We start from the raw sequence: 21,640 nt of genomic DNA, 5'->3' as shown, positions 1-21,640 counted from the left end.
CTGAACAGACTGAACCTGCTCTAGCGCACAGAGCACAGGACTTGTGGATAAAGAGTCTTGGGTTCAAATCCTGCCTCTGACCCAGAACAAATCACTTCATCTTTCTGGTCTTCAACTGTCTTATCTGGTTAAAAATGAAATATAATCTGCAACTACCTCCCTTATGGGGTGTGTGTCTGTGTGTGCGCATACATGAGCACCTGTGAGTCCCAACAGCGACAGGAAGGACCCTGGCCAGGGAGATCCGGGGGCCTATCCCCTCTATGTAGCCAGAGATCACCTTTGAAATGCTGGAAGCACTAGAGAAAGCAAACTGTTATTGTTAATATTATTCGCCTGAAAACGTCTTATCAGAAACTCCTGGAAATTTAGGACTCAGTGTTGGAAGGAACCTCAGAGGCCACTGAATTCAACCCCTCATTTTATAGAGACAGAAACTGAGGCCTAGAGACGGGAAAGGACTTGTCCAAGGTCACACAGGTGGGCTATGGCTTGAACTCAGGTCTCCTGACTCTGGATGCAGGCCTCCTCCCATCGCTTCCTGACCCTTTGAACAATGGCCTCTCAGCACAGGGTTAGGGGCAGGGATAGATCCTCAGGCCTCCCACGCCAGGGTCCTTGCTGGGAAGGGCAAGATGCAGAGGATGGGGCTGGGAGGCAAGAGGCGCATCTGCATTCTCCTTCATCCTGATGCCACTACCCTTGGAGGTGGCAGCGTCCTGAATACTCAATTAACATGACACTAATTAGCTGGTGACATGGGAGGAATGCCTAATGAAGCCACCGAGGGGTGAGCTCTGTAGGAGGGGGAGCCGGCCACTGCTGCCACAGCCAGGGTGCTCTGGGCCCTGCAGGGCAGGTAGCCTGGGGGATTCCCCCTGTGGGATGTGGGGGGGGGGGGGCAGGGATGGGGGGCTGAGCTGGGGGGCTTCCTGGCTGTTCTGGGGCACTCTATCCCTTTCCCTACTGTGCCCACAGCCCAGTGTCCTGAGACAGGCCTGGATGGAGGGACCTCCAGACAACCTGCAAGTGGGATGGCCTGGGCCCCCCCACCTCCCTGGACCCAGGAGCTGAGGGGGATGCCGGCTCTCTCCCTGAGATCTGGGGAGGGAGGGGCTGGCTTCCTCGCTTCCTCTTAAGAGGGTAGTAGCGGTGGGGAGAGAAGGAGAAAGTCATTCAGCATAGCCGGCCCCCTCCCTTCCATCAAACCCCCTCCCACCAGCTGCCGGGGCTGTGACGGGCCGATCCCTGTGTTGTCACATGCCAGAATGACAGGCTTGAACCCCCGGGGGGAAAATGACAGGGCTCCCAATTTCCTCCCAGCCCGTCTCTCCTGGCAGCCGCCGAGCAGCTCCCCAGCGCTGTATTAATGAGCGCTTTCCACCGGCGGTAATTACCGCCCGGCTCCTGCCGCTGCCTGCCTGCCTGGGGCCCCAGGAGCCTCGGCAGCCGGCTCTGTGTAGACAGCCGGCCTGGCTGTGCTGCTCTGCTCTCAGGGACCCCGATCCCTTTCCTGGTGTGGGGCCCGGCCAGTGAACCTGTCCCCAGGGCTCTGGTCCTGGCTCCTAAGAGGATGGGCAGCCAGGAGCTCATCCCTAATTAACCCCAAGGGCCACCTTACTCATTCTTGTGTGCTTAGCACAGAGCCTTGTGGGTCCTAAGGGAGTTGCTGGGAGGCCCGGGTTCTAATCTTGGCTCTGCCACTTAAACTCTGGTGAGACCTTAGGCTGGTCACTTTTTCCCTCCCTGGGCCTCGGTCTCCTTCTCTGTCAAAATGAGGGGGTTGGACAAGATGATCTCTACGGGCCCCCTCCAGCTCTGAATCTATGAGCCAATGAATGAGATGGCAGTTGGTGGAACTCTTCTGGGCCAGGGCCCAGAGGAAGACTGACCCCTGACCAAAGACTGGATTATTCCCCAGCAGACTCCCACGTGCCTCCTAGGAGAGCTGCTCATGTCACGCCTCTTTCTCTCCGTCTTGGCCTTGGCCCGTCACAGGGGCTTCGTGAGACCAGGAGAAACAGACGGGCCACAAGACCTGTTAACGTATTGACAGGTCTGCATTCAAGCACGAATCGAAGAGCGAGCTCTTATCGAGCCGGGCCCCGTGGCTAGGCACCAGAGGCACACACACAGAAGTGAGACAGTCTGTGCCGTGGAGGAGCTTCCGGGCTACCCAGAGGAGACAGCTTGTACAAACAGGCGGACACACGCAGAGCAGGCATGCACACAACCAGAGAGGAAAGAAACCGGGTCTGACAGGACGGATGCTCCCAGGTTCTGGCTATGGGAAGTCACTAATTCCCTGTGGGACCCTGGGCCCATCTCGATGATCCAACATGTGAAATGGAGATATCAAAGACCCCTCCCCATTGTAGGCAGGACAGTATAGCACAGTGTGGAGGATGCTGACTCTGGAGTCAGAGGACCCGGGTTCAAATTCTACCTTTGATGATTGTGACCCTCCCAGCCCTGACATCCCCTGTTCTCAGGCCCCTCCCAGCCCTGACATCCCCTGTCCTAAGGTCCCTCTCATTTCTGACATCCCCTATTCTAAGGCCCCTCCCAGCCCTGACATCCCCTGTTCTCAGGCCCCTCCTAGCCCTGACATTCCATGTTCTAAGGGTCCTTTCCAGCTCTCACATCCCCTGTTCTCAGGCCCCTCCCAGCCCTGACATCCCCTTTTCTAAGGGTCCCTTCCAGCTCTGACATTTCCTGTTCTCAGGCCCCTCCTAGCCCTGACATTCCCTGTTCTCAGGCCCCTCCAGCCTTTCACATTCTCTGTTCTATAACTCTTTGTATGCAGGGGGCCCCACCCCGTACACTGGAACATCTCCATGGGGGCTATATTATATGATCAAGGCAGGGCAGGGAGGAGTGGGACAGCCCCATGCAAAGGGGCTGGGGCCATAATCAGTATAATTCTGATCTCTCACCCAAATCACTATGCACTTATTTTGCACATAGCCTACATTTACTTAGGTTCTGAACATGTTAATTCCTACCCCAGTCCCTCCAGTAGAACATAAACAGGCCAATGCAGTGCGATGGAAGCGGCTGGAGTCTGGGGGCCTAGGTTCAAATCCCACCTCAGACACTGCCTATGTGACCTTGGTTAAGTCACTCAACTTTCTTGGGTCTCAGTTTCTTTCCCTGTAAAATGGCGGGGGTCACAGGAGATGGCCCTTGAGGTCCTGTCCGTCTCTGAATCTATCACCTAGAAGTGACTAGGCTTCCTGTCTTTGCGTCCCCAATCCTCAGCACAGGGCTGATCCTGGCCCCCAAGCAGGCCCAAGCTTTGGTCCCAACAGCCACAGCCATAGCTGGCTCCACCTCTAGAACCCTGGCATTTATCTCTTTCCTGATCCCTCCTTTAGGTCTGTATCCGTCTTGGTCTCTCTTCCTCTCCCTCTCTCCCTCTTCTCTAGAACTTCCTTGTCTCTCTTCATCTCCCTCCTCCCCAAGCTCTCCTGGCCATTTTGGTCCCTGTCTCCCTCCCTCTGTTTGCCCCCTCTCTCTTTCTCCATTCTGCTACCTCTACCTGCCCACCATTCTTCCTTTCCACTTGCCTATCTTGTGCTCTGGCTCCATCCCTTTGTCTCTCAACATCTCCCTCATCTCCATCTCTCTGTGTCTGACCCCTTCTTCATCTGTCTGTCCTTTCTCAGCCATCTCCCCGATGTCTCCGTCCCTGTACCTCTGTCTGCCTTTCTCTCTTTTTTTCCATCCCTCCGTGCCTTCCTGTCTCTCCCTTCATCTGTCCGTCCTCCTTCCCCTGTCGTCTCCCCCTAGCTCTCCCCAGGTCTGTGTCTCTCTGGGTCTGACTATTGCTCTATCTGTGTCCTTTTCTCTAGCTGCCTCTCTCTGGCCCTCTGGTCCCCCCCCCCCCCGGACACTTGGAGAAGTTTGAGTCGGGGGCCTGGGGCCTGGCCGCTTCCATTTCTCAGGCTGCCCTCAATAACAGCTAAATAATTGAATCTGCTCAGCAGTCGAAGATTTGTTTGAATTTTATTGGAATTGCAAATTGTTTTGTTTCTTCCGTATTTTATTAGCAGAAATGGAAAAGGCGTCGCCTGTGGTAATAACCCTCTGGTTTTCTCTAGTGGACTGACCAGCAGGCCTGGGAGCTCCTTAGAAAGGATTGGGGGGGCCTTCCACCTACCCTTTATTTAAGTGACCTGGGCACCAAGCTTTGGGCTGGGTTAAGTGCAGGCTGGCAGCTAACCTCTGCTCTGCTGGGAGGAAGGAAGAGAGGGTTTACCCCACTCCCACCTAGCCTGGTCAAGGAGGGCAGGATCTCTCTTGCCCTGGGTCAGGGCTGTCCTGAGATCATTGAATTTTGGAGCTAGAGGGGCGCTCAGCATGGTTCATACTGCATGATGTAGCAGACCAAATGTTGGGCTCAAAGTTCTGAGTTCAAATTCTGTCTGAGACATTAGATTGGGCAAGTCACTTAATCTCTGTGTGGCTCAGTTTCCTCATTTGTAAAATAAGGGATTTGGAGTTGCCATCAGAAGTCTCTTCTAGTGCAGTGGATAGAGCATTGGACCTGAAGTCAGGAGGACCTGAGTTCAAATCTGGCTTCAGACCAAACTCTTGACACTTACTAGCTGTGTGATCCTGGGCAAGTCACTTAACCCCAATTGCCAAAAAAAAAAAAAAAAGAAGTCTCTTCTAGCTCTATGATCCTGTGAGCTCAGAAGGCATCTAATCCAAGGGTTCTTCACCTTTTCCACCGGCACAGTCCCCTGTGACCAGAGTCTAGTAAGGCCTATGGCCCCCTTCCCAGGACCCTGTTTCTAAATGCATAAAATAGAATGAATGGGATTACAAAGAAAACCTATTATACTGTAATACAGTTATCTAGATATAAAAAACCCCTAACAACCCAAGTTCCTGGACCCCAGGCTGAGAACCTCTGATCCAATTCAAGCCCTTCATTTTTATCTGGGAAGACTGAGTCTCCCAGAGGGCAGGGACTCACCCACAGGTACACAGGGACTTGGGGGGAGAGCTGACCCCAAGTGGGGGGTTCCCTCCCCCTCCCCCCAGTACCACCGGCTGCTTTTCCAAGGATTTGGCTCCTGGCAGTTACAAGAGCTCCCCCTCAGGCCGTTGTCACTTTGGCCTCAGAGTCCTAAGAGCCACTGGAAAAACTGTGGGCTGTTTGGGCAGGGAGGCTCTGAGGCCACTGAACCCAATCCCCTCATTCTACAGAGGAGGAAACAGAGGCAAACGGAAGGGACAGGGAAGGACCAGCAGAGGCAGGACTGGAACCTCGCTTCTCCCATTCCTCTAAGTCCAGGGCCAGCTTAGACACCTTTGTCTGAAGGCCTGGGAGAAAGAGAACTCTCTGGATCTGATATTTCCTGATATCAAATCGAAAACTGCCCCTGGGTACCTTCCGCTAGTCTGCCTTCTGGGGCCGAGAAGAATACTTCAGGCCAGTGAGTCCAAAATCGGCCCTAAACAGGAATTCCATCGAAGGCTTCCACTCTGGGAGGGGACGTCACCAGCTACCCTGGCCCTCCCTATGTCCTTCAGCCCTAAACCTACTCTAACCCTACCTCTGGCCTTGGCCTCCTTGGAGTGACCCTTTCCTCCACTCTCCCCTCCCCTCTCTTCCATCCCCTGCCCTCCTCTCCTCTCCTCTCCTCTCCCCTCCCCACCCCTCCTCTCCCCACCAGCTTTACTCTGTCCCTCAGCTGGCACTGGGTGAGCATCTGCTCAGCAGGGGCCCTGTGCTAGGCCCCGAGGGCAATCCCCATCCCGTGAGCTTTGCTTTCTCTCTCTCTCTGCAGAGTGGGAGAGGATAATCCCTGCCCTGCCTCCCTCACAGGATCAGATGGGATAATGGGCTTTGTCACCTGCAAAGTCAGCTGTTATTACTGCTGTTACATGACACAGGGAAGGCTCAGTCACAGGCCATAATACACCTGAGACAGGCCCAGGAAAAACTAGGAGAAAAGGGGCTCCTGGGGGAGTCTTCGGCCTGGCCCAGTCCTTGTGAGCACTGACTCTGGGGTCTGGGTCCAGTGGCATTCCACCTCTCCAACTTTATAATAGTTGAGTCAAGAGCTCAAGTTTATATAGAGCTGTAAGGTTTGTGAAGGTTACTTCACCAGCTCCTGGGTGGTAGGGGAGGAGGTACCTCCCACCTGGGAAATAGGAACTATTATTATCCCCATTTTAGAGATGAAGAAACTGAGGCTCAGGTGAACTCTGGTCTTTCTGACCCCAGGTGCAGTGTGTATCCACTGTGCCACCTAGCTGCCCCAGACTAGATCAGAAGTTTTTTTTTTTTGTTTTTTTTTAGGCAATTGGGGTTAAGTGACTTGCCCAGGGTCACACAGTTAGTAAGTGTCAAGTGTTTGGTCTGAGACTGGATTTGAACTCAGGTCCTCCTGACTTCAGGGCCAGTGCTCCATCCACTGCGCCACCTAGCTGCCCCTAGATCAGAAGTTCTTAAACTGGGGTCTATGAACTTTGAAAAAAAATTTTATAACCCTATTTCAATATCCTTGACTTTCTTAATTATTCTGAGAAGAAGTCCTTAGGCTTCACCAGACACTGCTCAAACGGTTCAGAACCCAAAAAGGTGAAGCACCCCAGATGGATTCACAAGTGAATTCTACCAAACATGCAAAGAACAATTAATTCCAATATTATATAAACTAATTGGAAAAAAAAACAGCTAAAGAAGGAATCCTATGAAATACCTTTTATGACACAAATATGGTTTTGATACCAAAACCAGGGAGAGCAAAAACAGAGAAAGAAAACTAAAAACCAATTTCCTTAATAAATATTAATGCAAAAATTTTAAATAAAATACTAGCAAGGAGATTATCACATTATATTCCACAGATCATATACTTCACAGGTAGGATTTATATCAGGAATTCAGGGCTGGTTTAATATTAGGAAAAAAAACCTATAAGCATAATTGACCATATCAATAACAAAAACAGCAAAAATCATATGATTATCTCAATAGATACAGAACAAGCTTTTGACAAAATGCAATACCCATTCTTATTAAAAACACTAGAAATCTTAGGAATAAATGGAGCTTAAAATGACAAATAGTATCTATTTAAAACCAAAAGCAAGCATTATCTGTAATGGAGATAAACTAGAAGCCTTTCCAACAAGATCAGGAGTGAAATAAGGATGTCCATCATTGCCACTATTATTCAATATTGTTCTAGAAATGCTAGCTAGAGCAATAAGAGAAGAAAAAGAAATGGAAGGAATTAGAATAGGCAATGAGGAAACAAAACTATCACTCTTGGCAAATGATATGATGGTATACTTAGAAAATTCTAGAGAATCAACTAAAAACTAGTGGAAATGAACAACTTTAGTAAAGTTTCAGGATATAAAACAAATCCACATATGTCATCAACATATATTACCCAGAAAACCCAGCAGGAAGAGATAGAAAGGGAAATTCCATTTAAAATAACTGTAGATAATATAAAACACTTGGGAGTCTTTCTGTTAAGACAAACCCAGGAACTATATGAACACAATTACAAAACACTTTTCACACATATAAAGACAGATCTAAACAACTGAAGAAAAATGAATTGCTCATGGGTAGGCTGAGCCAATAAAATAAAAATGACAATTGTATCTAAATTAGTTTACTTATTCAATGTCATACCAATGAAATTACAAAGAATTATTTTATAGATCTAGAAAAAAAGATAATAAAAAAATTCATCTGGAAGAACAAAAGGTCAAGAATATCAAGATAATCCATGAAAAAAAAAAGTGAAGGAAAATGGTTTAGTTGTACCAGACTTCAATCGCATACAGATTTTACAAAGTGGTAATCATTGAAACAATCTGGAACTGGCTAAGAAATAGAATAGTAGATCAGTGGAATAGATTATGCACATAATATACAGTAGTAAATGACCACTGTAATTTAATGTTTGATAAACCTAAAGATTCAAGCTTTAGGGGCAAGGATTCACTATGTGACAAAGATTGCTAGGAAAACTGGAAAGCAATGGTAGAAACTAGGTATAGACCAACACCTCACACCATATACCAAAATAAAGTCAAAATGGATAAATGATTTAGACATAAAGGGTGATATCATAAGTAACTTAGGAGAGCTTGGAAAAATATACCTGTCAAATCCATGGATAAGGGAAGAGTTTATGACCAAATAAGACATAGAAAGGATGACAGGAAAGTATAATGGACAATTTTGACAACATGAAATTAAAAAGGTTTTGCCCAAATAAAACCAATGCAGCCAAAATTAAAAGGAAAACAGGAAACTGGGCAGGGGGTGGGATGGTGGTAATTTACAGTAGGTTTCTCTGATAAAGTCTTCATTTCTCAAATATATAGGAAACTGAGTCAAATTTACAAAAATAAGAGGCATTCTCCAGTTTATAAATGGTCAAAGGATATGAGTAAGTAGCTTTCAGAAGAAGAAATAAAAGTTATCTCAAAATCACTATTTCATTAGAGAAATGCAAATGAAAACAACTGAGGTACCACCTCACACCTATAAGATTGGCTAGTATGAGAAGAAAGGAAATGACAAATTTTGGAGGGGATGTGAGAAAACTGGGACCCCAATGCACTGTTGGTGGAGTTGTGAACTGATCCAACCATTCTGGAGAGCCATTTGGAACTATGCCCAAAAGGCAATCACACTGCACATACCTTTTGATCCAGGAGTACCACTACTAGGTCTGAATACCAAAGAGAGCAAAGAAAAGGGAAAAGGGGGGCAGCTAGGTGGTGCAGTGGATAGAGCACTGGCCCTGCAGTCAGGAGGACCCGAGTTCAAATCCGGCCTCAGACATATGCTCACACTCACTAGCTGTGTGACCTTAGGCAAGTCACTTAACCCCAATTGCCTCACCAAAAAAAAAAAAAGAATTTAAAAAAAAAAAGGGAAAAGGACCTATTTGTACAAAAATACGTATAGATACTCTTTTTGTGGTGGCCAAGAATTAGAAATTGAGGGGATGCCCATCAATTGGAGAATGAAGTTGTGGTATATAAATTTAATGGAATACTATTGTGCCATAAGAAATGTTGAGTGGGATGGTTTCAAAAAAACCTGGGAAGACTTATATGAACCAATGCAAAGTGAAGTGAGCAGAACCAGGAGAACATTGTACACAGTAACAGCAGCATTGTAACAATGAGCAATTGAGAAAGACTCGTCAACTTCCTCATCAGTAAAAAGGAGTTAGAGCTACAAGACCTCGAAGGTCCCTCTCAGCTCTAAACCCTAGGAGTCCATGACTTGGCAGACCTGGCCCTGAGTCTTCCTCCTACTAGCAAGAGATTGGCAGAGATGTCGACAGGGCCCTGGACTTGAGTTCAAATCTCACTCCTGACACTTCCTAGCTATGGTGCTCTGGGCAAGGCACCTATGAGTTTCCTCTTCTGTCAATGAGGGCAGTGGACTCCATGGCCTTCTAAGGCCCCTCTCAGCTTTAAATCTACGCCCTTCGGAGGCCAGGCGTCTGAAGCTCCCACTTGCCTTCCTGGTTTGATCCAGAAGCTCCCAGCAAGGAGGGATCACCACTTAGCCTTCAGGTCAGCCTTTGTGGCAGCCCTCAGGGCCAGACTCTCTCCAGAGAGGGTCTTGCCTCGGATGGGGCAGGACCTGGTATGGTGTACTAAGACGCCAGGCAAAGATGCTACCACTCTCTGGGCTGGCTGGAGCTAATCCCATCCCCCTTCAGGGAAGTCTGGGGGTTTAGCCTTCAGAGCTAGGGTCCCAGCTCTCCAAGCGGTCCTTATTTTTAGCTGCAGATGACTCATAGTTTATAGCATTACAATGAATCCAAATATTTATTAGTGGAAAAAGCCCCACACACCTGAAATAAACAGGACTGTGTTCCAGGGAGGCTCAGCTGCCCTGGAGATGGAGGTGGCAGAGAGGGAAGGAGTCAAGAGGGCAGGAGCCTGGGGAGAGCTCCTCTCCCTGTTGGGGTGGGCTAGAAGTGGGCAGTGTGGGGGAGGGGAGCGGCCAGCCCTGCCTCTGGTTCTTGCCTCTGCTGGCCCAACTCTCCCTCCTGCTGAAAGGGGAGGCAACCTTTACCTTCACCTGTCTTAGAGAATGAGGGCTGACGACAGGCCAGCAGGTATCTCTCCCAAGAGAGAGCGGGTGGGGGTAGGTGGGGAGGTAGGGCCACCCAGAGGATGGGAACCCAGCATCTGGACACAAACGACCTCCTCTACCCCCACTCCCAAACTGTGTTCTCACTTCCTTCTGACTCCATCCCCCTCCCTTTCACTCCCCAAGTTTTTATACCCCAAGCTGGGGTCTGAGGTTAGACCTTGGACAAATGAAGTGATTTCCCCTCTCTGGGTCTCAATTTCCTCCTTGGCAAAATAGAGGAGAGGGATTGAACTAGATACCCAAGCTCTAAAATTCCCTGTTCTAAGGCTCTTCTCCGTCTGCCAACCTGTTTTCCATCTGCCCAGGGATATAAGAGCTACCTGCAGAGGACCAGGCCAAGGTCAGGTTTAGAAGAAAGACAGACATTCATCAGGGAAGTGGGGGTGGGGCCAGAAAGAGTGAAGTCAGCCCAGGGCAAGGACTGGGAGGGGAGGATGGTACCTGGATCCCAACATGCCAGCAGCCCTCAGGCAGGGAAATGAGTCATCTCACCTTTTTGGTGAGATTCACCCCCAAATTAATCAAAGGCCTGGCAGGCTAATAGGACTTAACAGCCATGCTGGCTGGGCCTGACCTGGCATCAACCCGCCTGCGCGCCTGCTACGGGCTCCTGTGCCATTGCTACAAACGGGACCCAGGTGCCAATGCCCTGGAGAGACAGCCTGGGCTGCTGTGGAGCCCGGCGAGTGGCCAGAGCCCTTTGGGGATGGGACGTCGAGGAGGGAAGGAGTTTGGTGGTGGCCCCCCACTCCCTCTGCCCAGCTCTGCTAGCCTTCCCCACTCAAGGGCAGGGAGGATGGGCCACACCAGAGACTTGTCAGTCCCTTCCAACCCCTGACTCTAGATCCCAGGTCACTCCCCGTCCTGGGCTGCAGGTCCCTCCTCTAAAGATTCAGGGGATGGATTAGAACCCTGAGGTTCCTTCAGTGCTAGATTTGTGGTCTGATGACTGAAAGCTGGAAGGAACCTCAAAAGCTGTGAAGTCTTGTCCTCTCATTTTTTTACAGAAAGGGAAACTGAGGCCCAGAGGGGGAGGTGGCTGGAGGGAGGGACAAAGGGCAGAGATCTGGGATTAGGCCTTCTGGCTCCTTCTACCAGTCCTGCCTCTGCTGAGGGTGGGCCAGGCCATGAGCTGCCCCTCTCCTTAGCCTTGAGGGCCTGGCTCTTTCAGGGGAATAAATGGAGCAGGGTCAGAGCTCCCAAGCTGAGTGATGCCAGGCTCTTGCTTTGCACCCCCTGCCTGTGCTTGGGGGGTAGGGGAAAGGTGTTGTCCCTGCCTGTGCCCCCCTGGATGTGTGTGGGGGGGGATCAACCTATGGGGAATGGGGTTGGGGGGGCTGGATGCTGTCCCTGCCTGTGCCCCCCTGGATGTGTGTGTGGGGGGATCAACCTATGGTAAATGGGGTTGGGGGGCCAGATGCTGTCCCTGCCTGTGCCCCCCTGCGTGTGTGTGGGGGGAGACTCAGCCTGGGGGGAGCGGGAGGGGAACACACCTTTCTGGACTCATTAGGTCCGGGCCAGGCCTGCCTGTCTTGGTCACCAGCTGAGCTGGGGCACTTGTGGGAAGGCCCCAGGCCCCCTGTTTAATTTGCTTATCTCTCTGTCCATTCCTCCCTCCTCTCTTTTCCTGGTCTCTTTAATTACCTGGAAAGTCAATGTCACTTTCAATAAGTCTAGAAGAATCCAAGGAGGCCAGAGCCCAGGCTGGGAGCGGGGGAGAGAGGCTAGCCAGGGTGGGGCACGGCGGCTTCTCCACAGGCAGGGGAAGGTTCTAGGCCCAGCTGTTCCAGCTGCTCCCCCCCCAACCCCCCCCATTCCTGGTCAGCCGGGTTCTCTCTCATCTGTCTCAGCTCAGAGCCCTTTAGGGGGCTCATCCCCAGAGGTACTGGGCTGGCTCTGAACCACGCAGAGGACTTTGGGCCAGGCCAGGGAGGGGCTTTTTGTCATTCTGGAATCCTGTGACCATCAACCTGGTGAAGCTTGGGGACCCTTTCTAAGAACGACAGAATTAAATATATCAAATAAAATGCAGGGGATTATGAAGGCTACCAAAGGGTCCTAAAGACACAGCATCAAAGTTCAGAGACCCTGTGGACTCTAGGTTAAGAACTTCTGATCTAGAGAATCTCTTAGGGCCCCTACCGTCCTGACATGCCCTGTTCTAAGGCCCCTCCCAGTTCTGACATGCCCTGTTCTAAGGCCCCTCCCAGCTCTAACATCCCCTGTTCTAGGGCCCCTCCCAAATTCTTATTTTGTCTTTCACCCCATCTCACAAAAAGTGACCATATAACCTTTCCAAGGCTAACCCCTGTACCTGCTCAGGTAACTCCATCCCATTGGGTCTCCTCCAGCAGGTCCCCCCCCCCCCCCCCCCGCATCTCCACTCTCACTTATTTCAGTCTCCCCGACTCATTCGCTTCTGCCTACAAGCATGGTGTGTCCCTCCCACCCTGAAAAACCCATCATTTGATCTTTCCATCCCCAATAACTATCATCCTTTATCTCCTCTGTCCTTCATAGCTAAAGTCTTCCAAAAGGCTGTTATTATAGGCCTTTCTCTCCTCTCTCTTTTCTTAACCCCTTAGCGTCTGGCTTCTGACCTCATCATTCCACCAGCACTGCTGTCTCCAAAGTTACCAATGATCTCTTAGCTGCCAAGTCCAATGGCCTTTTCTCAGTCCTCATTCTCCTTGAACTCTGCAGCCTGACCCTGTGGATCATTCTCTTCTCTTTAGACTTTCAGGACATCTCTCTGTGTCTCCGTCTCTCTGTGTCTCTCTGTCTCTGTCTGTCTCTGTCTCTCTCCCTCTCACCCTGGTTCTCCTCCTCTCTCTCTGACCACTCCTTCTCCCTCTCCTTTGCCGGATCTTTCTCCAGGCCCTCTTCTTGTCTCCCTCTATACTACTTGGTGAAACTCCCATGGATTAAATGACCATTTCTATGCGGATGATTCTCAGATCTACCTGTCCTGCCTCAATCTCTCTGCTGACCTCCAATCTTACATCTCCAGTGGCCTTTCAGACATCTTGAATTTGATGTCTAGTAGTCATCTTAAACTCAACATGTCCAAAACAGAACTCACTCTCTTTTCCCCAAACCCTCTTTCCCTCCTACCTTCCCTATTACTCTCGAGGGCACCACCATCCTCCCGGTCCCTCGGGCTCCCAACCTAGGAGTCAGCCTGGACTCCTCTCTATGTCTCACCCCCCAGATCCAATATGGCGCCAAGGCCTGCTGATTTTACCTTTGCAGCATCTCTCCAATATGCCCCCTTCTCTCCTCTGACCCTGCCCCCACCCTGGTGCAGGCCCTCATCACCTCACACCTGGACTATTGCTATAGCTGCTGGGGGGTCTGCCTGCAGCTCCAATCATCCTCTGTTCGGCCTCTAAATGATGAAGGGCAGGTCTGATCATGTCACCCCCTACTCAATAAACTGCAGTGGCTTCCTGTCACCTCCAAGATCAAACATCAAATGCTTTGTGTGGCATTCAGAGCCCTTCATAACCTGCCGCCTCCCACCTTTCCCGTATTCGTACACCCTACTCCCCCATGCACTCTTCGAGGCAGGGACACCGCCTCCTGGCTGTTCCACAAGCAGGACCTCCATATCTCAGCTCTGGGCGTTCTCTCCGGCCATCCTCCACCCCCAGAATTCTCTCCCTTCTCTACTCTGCTTCCTGGCTTCCTTCAAACCCCACTTTCTACAGGAAACCTTTCCTGACCCCTCTTAATTCTAGTACCCTCACTCTTTAATTATTTCCTCTTTCTCCTGCATTTAGCTTGTTTGTCCATATTTCTTTGCTTATTATCTTCCCCATTAGATTGTAAGCTCCTCGAGGGCAGGGCCTGCCTTTTGGGTCTTTTTGTATCCCCAGTGCTTAGCCCAGTGCCTGGCACACAGTAGGCGCTTATTAAGTGTCTGACTAAGTTCTGCTCTTCTGGGTTCTATGATCTGAGGCCCCTCCCCAACATGATCCTTTGGGATTCCTCCCAGTCCTGACATTCTATATTCCAAGCTCTGCTTTTCCCCACTTCTTAGCACGGTGCTTGGCACAGGGGGAGAGGTTTATAAGTGGTTAATTAAACTGAGTAGAGCCTCCTGCTCCACGCCGGAGTTCTAGTCATTCAGCCTCGGTGGGATGAGTTCAACTTAGTGAGTTCAACCCATTCCCAGGTGGCTCTAACCATTAGGACTGCTGGAATACAGATAAGGTCAAAGATTAGGGATAGAAGAGACCTAAAAAGTATGGGGCCCTGGCCCAGCCTGGGCAGGTAACGTGTTATTATCCCCATCGTACAGATGAAACAACTGAGGACTAAAGTCAGATCCACCAGGCAATGGGCTATATCCAACTACACAGAGGAGAAGTAATAGAATAGAAAATTTAGAGATAAAAGTGACCCTCAATATTTGATCTGGGATCTTCATTTTATGGTGTCATCGACCCCTTGGCAGTCGTGGGAAGCCTAGAGATCCCTTCTTGGAATGATCTTTTCTTTCTTTTTTTTTTTTTTTTGGTTAGGCAATTGGGTTAAGTGACTTGCCCAGGGTCACACAGCTAGTAAATGTTATGTGTCTGAGGCCAGATTTGAACTTAGGTCCTCCTGAATCCAGGGCCAGTGCTCTATCCACAGAATCATCTTTTTCAATGCATGAGATGAAATGCAGAAGACGGCAAAAGAAATCGATTCTATTGGGATACAGTCACCCCAATATTAGAGAAGCAAGTTCCTGGACCGGGGGTAAAGGAGGCCAGCTCTTCCCCACCCCCACCCCCATGTGACAGAGGAGGTAACACAGTCTGGTAAGTAACTTTCCCCAGGCCAGGAAAAAAGAGAAAGGCAAAGACAAAATTTGAACTCAGGCCCTCTTCATCTCAAGGCTTCTACTCTTGCTTAGAAATCATCTAGTCTAACCTCATTTTACAAAGGATGAGAGTGAACCCCAGAGAAGGCAAGTGACTTGCTCAAAATCATGCTGAAAGTGAATGGCAGAGTCAGAAGAACCAGCTTCCCAGGCTGGTGTAGACAAGAAACTTGGCCCCCAGGGGCCTGAGTTCTAGGCCTGGGATCTCATCCCCCTGGCCAGGATGTGGGGATACCATTTCTCCCCAAGGAGGTCAAGTGTCTCTTTGTCCAGGGGCTAGGTGCTCGCCCTCCACCCCTCCTGCAACTGCGACACTTACACTTCCGGAGCTCCAAGGTCTTGTTGGGGCATGGGAGGTGCTGCGGGGGCGGGTTCTGGGTCCGCTGCAGACAGGCCAACATGGTGGTGGTGGAGGTGGGGCCCAAGGCTCACGCTGCTCTGTCCCACTGCAAGGCAAACAGAGAGCTGGTCACCGGAGGGCTGCTGTCTTGGGCCAGGGGAGCGAGGAGAGACATTTCCAGTTCATCTCAGACCCCGAGGCTGAAGAGATCTTTGAGGTCATCTAGCCCAGCCCTCCCATTTTACAGATGAGAAAACTGAGGCCCACAGAAGTAAGGCAACTTGCTCAGGGACATAGAGATATCGTATTTGAACTTAGGCCTTCTGACACCAAATCCGGCGTTTTTATTTTATTTTTTAAATAACTATCTTATTGATACTCTTGTTACAACTCTGCCCGACCCCTGCCAAAAAGAGAACCGTCCCTTGTTAACAAATAAGCATGATTGAATGAAATACCGCACCATGTTGGCCATGGCTGGTGATGCATGCCTCATTCCACACCCAGAGTCCACCATGTTTCTCCTGGAAAGGGAGGCCCACTTTCAGGTCTAAAGGCTGTGACATGTGTGTAGTCACAAACTGAGTAAGGGTCAGACCTGGGAATGAGACCCAGGCCCACGCTGCCCCCACCCCACCTCAGCTCCCCTTTACAGGGTCTTCAAGGGCTTTGCACTCATCGTCTCCTAGGAGCGCCCAAGGTCAGCCCTGAAAGGGAGGAGCTTCAGACCCTACAGAGACTGTGGCGCCGTTGCCACTGAGGCAGGAAAACCTGGGTTTGAAGCCCCCCCAACCCTGGCCCCAGCCCGTTAAGAGCTCCCCTCTGTTAATTATCTCCTGTGTGTGTGTGTGTGTGTGTGTGTGTGTGTGTGTGTGTGTCTGAGAGGAGACAGAGAGACAGAGAGAGGGAGAGGGGAGAGACAGAGACAACAGAGAGCGGCAGAGAGACAGAGAGGGGGAGAGAGAGCTTGACCTCTTGTGGCTCAGAGTCAGCAGCCCGGGGCAGGCCCGCATCAGCTGTGCCAATGGTCTGCACGTTGGAGCTCAGAGCTTCTCTCAGGGAGCTGGTCAGGAAGGCACACATTCCCAGCCATCCCCCAAGGGCTGAGAAGCTTTGACTGACATCAGGAATGATCCCCCTGGAGCCTCCCAGGGAAGGAAGAGGTCTGAGCAAGTCCAGCCCTGGCCTGGCCTTCAGTGCCCTGTGGCTGACCACAGCTTTTCTCCAGCCGGAAGGAGTGAGCTCTGCAATGGTGAAGGGCTGGGGGGGGGGGCCCAGAAGAGGCTGCTGACCCCCCCCCAGCACTCCCCTTGCCTCCCCCGTCTGAAGTCAGAACTCAGCTCTGAGGTCCCCACCTTGGCTCACACAGACACACGACACACACCCCCACCCCAAGGCCCAGCGTGCTGACATTTGACCTGCACTCGATCTTATGTCCGCCCCAATCCCATCACCCCTCTCATGATGGCTAGTGTTTATAGTGCACTTTTAAGTTGGCCAAGCCCTTTACAGGCTATATCATTTGATCTTTGCAACAACTCTAAGAAGTAGGTACTATTATATCATGCCCATTTTACAGTTGAAGAAACTGAGGCAGAGGTTAAGTGACTTGCCCAGGATCTCACAGCTAGGATCTGGGACAGGATTTGAACTCAGGTTTTCCTGACTCCAGACCCAGTGCTCTGCCTGCCTCATTACCCAGCCACCATCTTTCTTTCTTTCTCTATACAATATCATTTCCATTTCCTTCAATGCCTCTTCTTTTTTCTTCCTCCTCCTCATCTCCTTTTCCATCTTCCCCCTTTCCCCTTCACCAAAGAGCATGGGATCTGGAGTCAGAGGTCCCCCTCTTGTGGCTGAGTGTCGGATATCTCTGGCCCAGTGGGACTCTAGGGCCGCTTCCAGGTCTCGGGGGTCCCCTCTGTTCCACTGTCTCCCCCCCTGTCATTCTGTTCCTTCCTGGCCCCTTCCGTCTCCTCTAGGAACCCAGAGAACAAGAGTCCCTCTTCCTCTGGTCCTCTCTGGAGGGGCAGCAGAATTGGACTGAACTTCTGGCCTTGTTTTGGGCGAGGGCTGACCCCCCTCTCCAAACTGGGTCTGTTCGACATAGCTATGTTATCTCATTTGAGAGACAGGTGCTATTATTATCATCCCATTTTACAGATGAAGGGACTGAGGCTGAGAGCAGTTAAGTGATTTGCCCAAATTATCCAGCCAGCAAGTAGCCAGTTGTCTCTGACACCTTTCTCTTATTCTAGGAGAACATGCATACAGCAGGTACTTACTACATGCTTACTGAATTGCTGGATTTGTTGAATGACATAGGGAGACTTGTACTAGCTCACAGGTTGAGGGTAGGTTTTTTTTTTAGTTGTTTCATGTCCAATTCTTTTGATCCCATTTGGGGTTTTCTTGGCAAAGATCCTGGAATGATTTGCCATTTCTTTCTCCAGCTCATTTTACAGATGAGGAAACTGAGTCAAACAGGGTGAAGTGACTTGCCCAGGGTCACACAGCAAGTAAGTATCTGAGGCCAGATTTGAGCTCAAGTCCTTCTCACTCCAGGCCCGGCTCTCTATCCACTGTGCCACCTAGCCTGCCAAGGGTAGGTAGGGTGATGATAAATACACAGTAAATAGGTATGATATTGATATGCACATGAGAGATACAGGTATGAGGGAAGGGCTCCATGTCTCTGGAAGACAGCACTGGGCTTAGAGTTAGAAGGCCTGGGTTTGAATCTGAGTTCAGCCTGAAGATGTGTGAGCTTGGGGAAATCCCTTCACTTCCCTGGGCCTTGCTTTCCTCATGGCTCCATATCACAGGGTCATAGATTAAGATCTGGAAGCAACTTTAGAAGGGACTTTTACAAATGAGGAAACTGAGGTCAGAGAGTTTAAGTCAAGTCAAGAAGCATTTCTTGGGTGCCCCAAGGAGCTCCCATTCTAATGAGGGAGGCACAGGAGGCAGGTGGACTCCCCGACCTTCCTCCTGGCTCCCCCCGAGGTCCTGACTCCCAGACATCGGTGTGGTAAGACTGTCTGTGGGTGGGCTAGCTGGGGGAGTCCCAGGCTGCCCACGGGGCACTTCTCCACTTGCTGGTCTAGAGAACCAGCTGGGGTTTGGGAGATTTGAGTTCTAGTCTGGGCTGTGCCACTAATTAGACATGTGTGTGATGGCAGGCAAGTTGCAACCTCTCTGGGCCTCAGTGTCTTCATCTGTAAAGTGGGGCTAATAATACCCTAAGCTACATCATAAGCTTATTGCAAGGGAATAAGTGGGAAAGTGCCTTGAAGACCTACAGACCCCCAATCCTAAAGTGTTATTACTATTATTAATAAGAACAACACTAACCACAAAAAGAGTCTTGTCTAACCCAAACTCAGCACTGGAATAACGTTGTTATGATCTCCTTAACAGACTGGGAGAGGAAACGAGGGCTGGCCACCAGCCTGGCCCCTGGAGGTGCCGAGACTTAGGATAGAAGGTATTTTCATTTATTCGCTCATTCATTCTTTCATCAAGCACCAATTAAATGAGTTCAGGAAAATGGGAGTTTGAATTCTATCTTGCTATCTGTTTGACCGAACTTCCAAAGGCCTCGCTTTTCTCATCTGTAAAATGGGATTAGGCCTGACAGGACCCTTCCGGCGTTCTGATTCTGATATCCAATGGGCAGGGACCTCAGTCTGGGGGAGGGGGGATTGGATGGCAGGCAGAAGGCCTGGATTCGGGGTTTGCCACTTACTAGCTGGGTGAGCTTAAGCAAGTCCCTTCCCCTCCCTGTGACTCAGTTTCCCCATCCATAAGTTGAAGGAGTGAACTAAGTGATATCTGGGGTCCCTTTTTGGCTCTAAGTCTTATGTTCAAGGCCTGGCGATGCCGCTTTTGCAAACGCTAGTGGCCACACTGTGACTAGGGTGGGACGCATGGGGCTTTGCCCCGTGTTCTGACATCCAGGGCAAGGGAGCACGTCCTTATCACAACCATCTGGAGACTGCCATCCCTGTATGTTGTGCCCCTCCTCTGACCTGTAGCAAGTCATCAGAGGTCAGGGAGCAGGGGTGGGCCTCTTCCTTTACCTGAAGCCCTCACTCAGACCACCTCTCCCAGGGACTGCCTGTGCAGGCCATTATCCATCCGCCTGCCCCTTTCAGAACCTGCAGCATCAAGGCCACTCGTGGCCCTCTAGGTCCTCTAGTGAGGCCCTTTACAGAACAAATCCCCTTGATAAAAGGATTTGTTCTGTAAAACTTGGACTCAGTCAAAAGGCCGCACCCAAGGACCCAGAAGGCCACAGGTGGCTTCGAGGCTACAGGTTCCCCACCCCTGCCTAGGTACTGGGATTCCTAGTCAAAGCTATGTGTGGCAAATTTGGAAAGCCCCTTCCCCAAGCCCCCCAGGGGGCTCAGCCAGTCTCCCTCTTCCCGACCCAAAGCCCCAACAAAATGAAGGAATCTGAATGATGGAAATTGAAAACTTGGTGTTCCCAACAGCAGAGCTCCGTAAATATAATCCTAGTTTTGGGTAAAAAGAAGAGTGAGGAGTGGGAGATGGCGGGTGGGGGTGGGGATGGGGAAAGAAAGCAAAGTTATTTAATACTAAACAGGTGTCTGCAGCCTGAAATGGTGAGGCTCTCCGCTAATAATGAAGTATTCATGAGGAAAAGCCTTTTTTTTCCACGACTTCCTTAAGATACTAATTTCACAACAAGCTCCTTGTTACGAGGCAATTACTGCAATCTTGTATTTCCCGAGCCCGAGACGAGCTGAGACGGACGGGCTGAGGCTCCCATCTGTCCTAGCCCTGCTCGCTCACTTGCCAGGAATGAAAGACAATCACAGAACTACCTTTCATTATCCCTATTTTATTTTCAGCAAAGGTGCCGTGAAAGAAATGATTTCCTCTGAAAGGGACTTTTATTCAGTTTCAAAACCAATTTTCTCCTATTACTGTCTCAAAAAAAAAAAAAAAAAGAGGGAGGGGAGAAGGGGGAGGGGCTGTTTTTATTCCCCACATTACAGGCTGTGTTAATGCAGCTCGGGCTGGCAATAAAAGCCACAGTATCCATTTTCCGGCTTTGATTTCTGGTAATTTTAAAATATGCCATTACAATCAGGCAGAAATTATACAGTTTAAAAAAGGAATGAAGCGCTGCTTAGAGAAAGGGTGAATGCACTTGACTGCAGTGAACAGAGAGCCTGTCCTCAGGGGACTTGGGAGGGTAATCAAGCTTTGGTTTGAGTGAGCCCCCCATACACAAGTCCAGGCAGCCCCGATGTACCAGAGAGGCCCCCCCTCAAACACATGTGTACTCAGACACTCTGCTAGAAGGCAGGAGTGAATGGGGGCTCTGAGCTCAACTCTGACGTTGGTTAGAGGGAGGAGGGAATGGGGGCTCAGAGCTCACCTCTGACAGCAAGTTCCCCTCCATCCCTGCTGTTCCCCAGTTCGGGAATCCTGGCCTCCTGCCCTCCTGTTTGTCTGAGCACGCATCCCCGCATGGAGTCTCTTCTATTTTTATTTTTATTTTTTGGTGAGACAATCGGGGTTAAGTGACTTGCCTAGGGTCATACAGCTGGTGTCAAGTGTCTGAGGCAGAATATGAACTCAGGTCCTCCTGACTCCAAGGCTGGAGCTCTATCCACCGCGCCACTTAGCTGCCCCCCCCGCCCCCCTGCATGGAATCTTAAGAGATGGCACTGGGCCATTCCTGAACTAGCACTGGCATGGTGGCCAGAGCCCTGGACTAGGGAGTCAGGAAGACCTGGCTTTGAGTCCCACCTTGGACACTTCCTGGACAACCCTGGGCTAGTCCCTTAACCTTGACAAGCCTCGGCTTTCTTATCCGTAAAATGGGGGTACTGCTTGTACCTATCTCTCACAGGATTATTGTGAGATATGAGATTGATTTTTACATATTTGTACACAAATATATGTACAAACATATACATGCTAACATACGTGTGTGCATGTATATAGTACATTTTATAACCTCTGAAGTACCATCTAAATGTGAGGTACTTAGACATATTATTACTGTAGAGACACAGAGCAGGTTGGGACCTGCATAGAGATGGAGAACCAGCGTTTCCCACTGTAGAGTTGTCCATAAAACCACAAAACATCTGAGCTGGGAGTAGGCTCAGAGCTTGAAGGGACCTTAGAACAGGGGATGTCAGAGCTGGAGGGGCCTCAGAACAAGGTATGTCAGAGCTGGAGGGGCCTCAGAACAGGGGATGTCAGGGCTGGAGGGGCCTCA

The 21,640-nt window shown here is 50.2% G+C and overlaps 1 protein-coding gene across 2 annotated transcripts in view; it reads right to left on the bottom strand.

Annotated features, from left to right (window-relative positions):
- Positions 1-21,640, bottom strand: part of FAM222A (family with sequence similarity 222 member A) — an 81,561-nt gene that overhangs the window by 13,553 nt on the left and 46,368 nt on the right. For both annotated transcript variants that reach the window (XM_027861970.1, XM_027861980.1), the window contains exon 2: positions 15,358-15,484. In XM_027861970.1, coding sequence (XP_027717771.1) covers positions 15,358-15,439 — 82 coding nt within the window. In that variant the 5' untranslated portion in view covers positions 15,440-15,484. The remainder of the gene's footprint in view (positions 1-15,357; positions 15,485-21,640) is intronic.

Source organism: Vombatus ursinus, unplaced genomic scaffold (assembly GCF_900497805.2).
Source record: "Vombatus ursinus unplaced genomic scaffold, bare-nosed wombat genome assembly UNPS02001287.1, whole genome shotgun sequence".
NCBI lineage: Eukaryota > Metazoa > Chordata > Mammalia > Diprotodontia > Vombatidae > Vombatus > Vombatus ursinus.
Note: the sequence above shows the minus strand (reverse complement) of the source record. Positions and strands in the feature narration are given on the sequence as shown.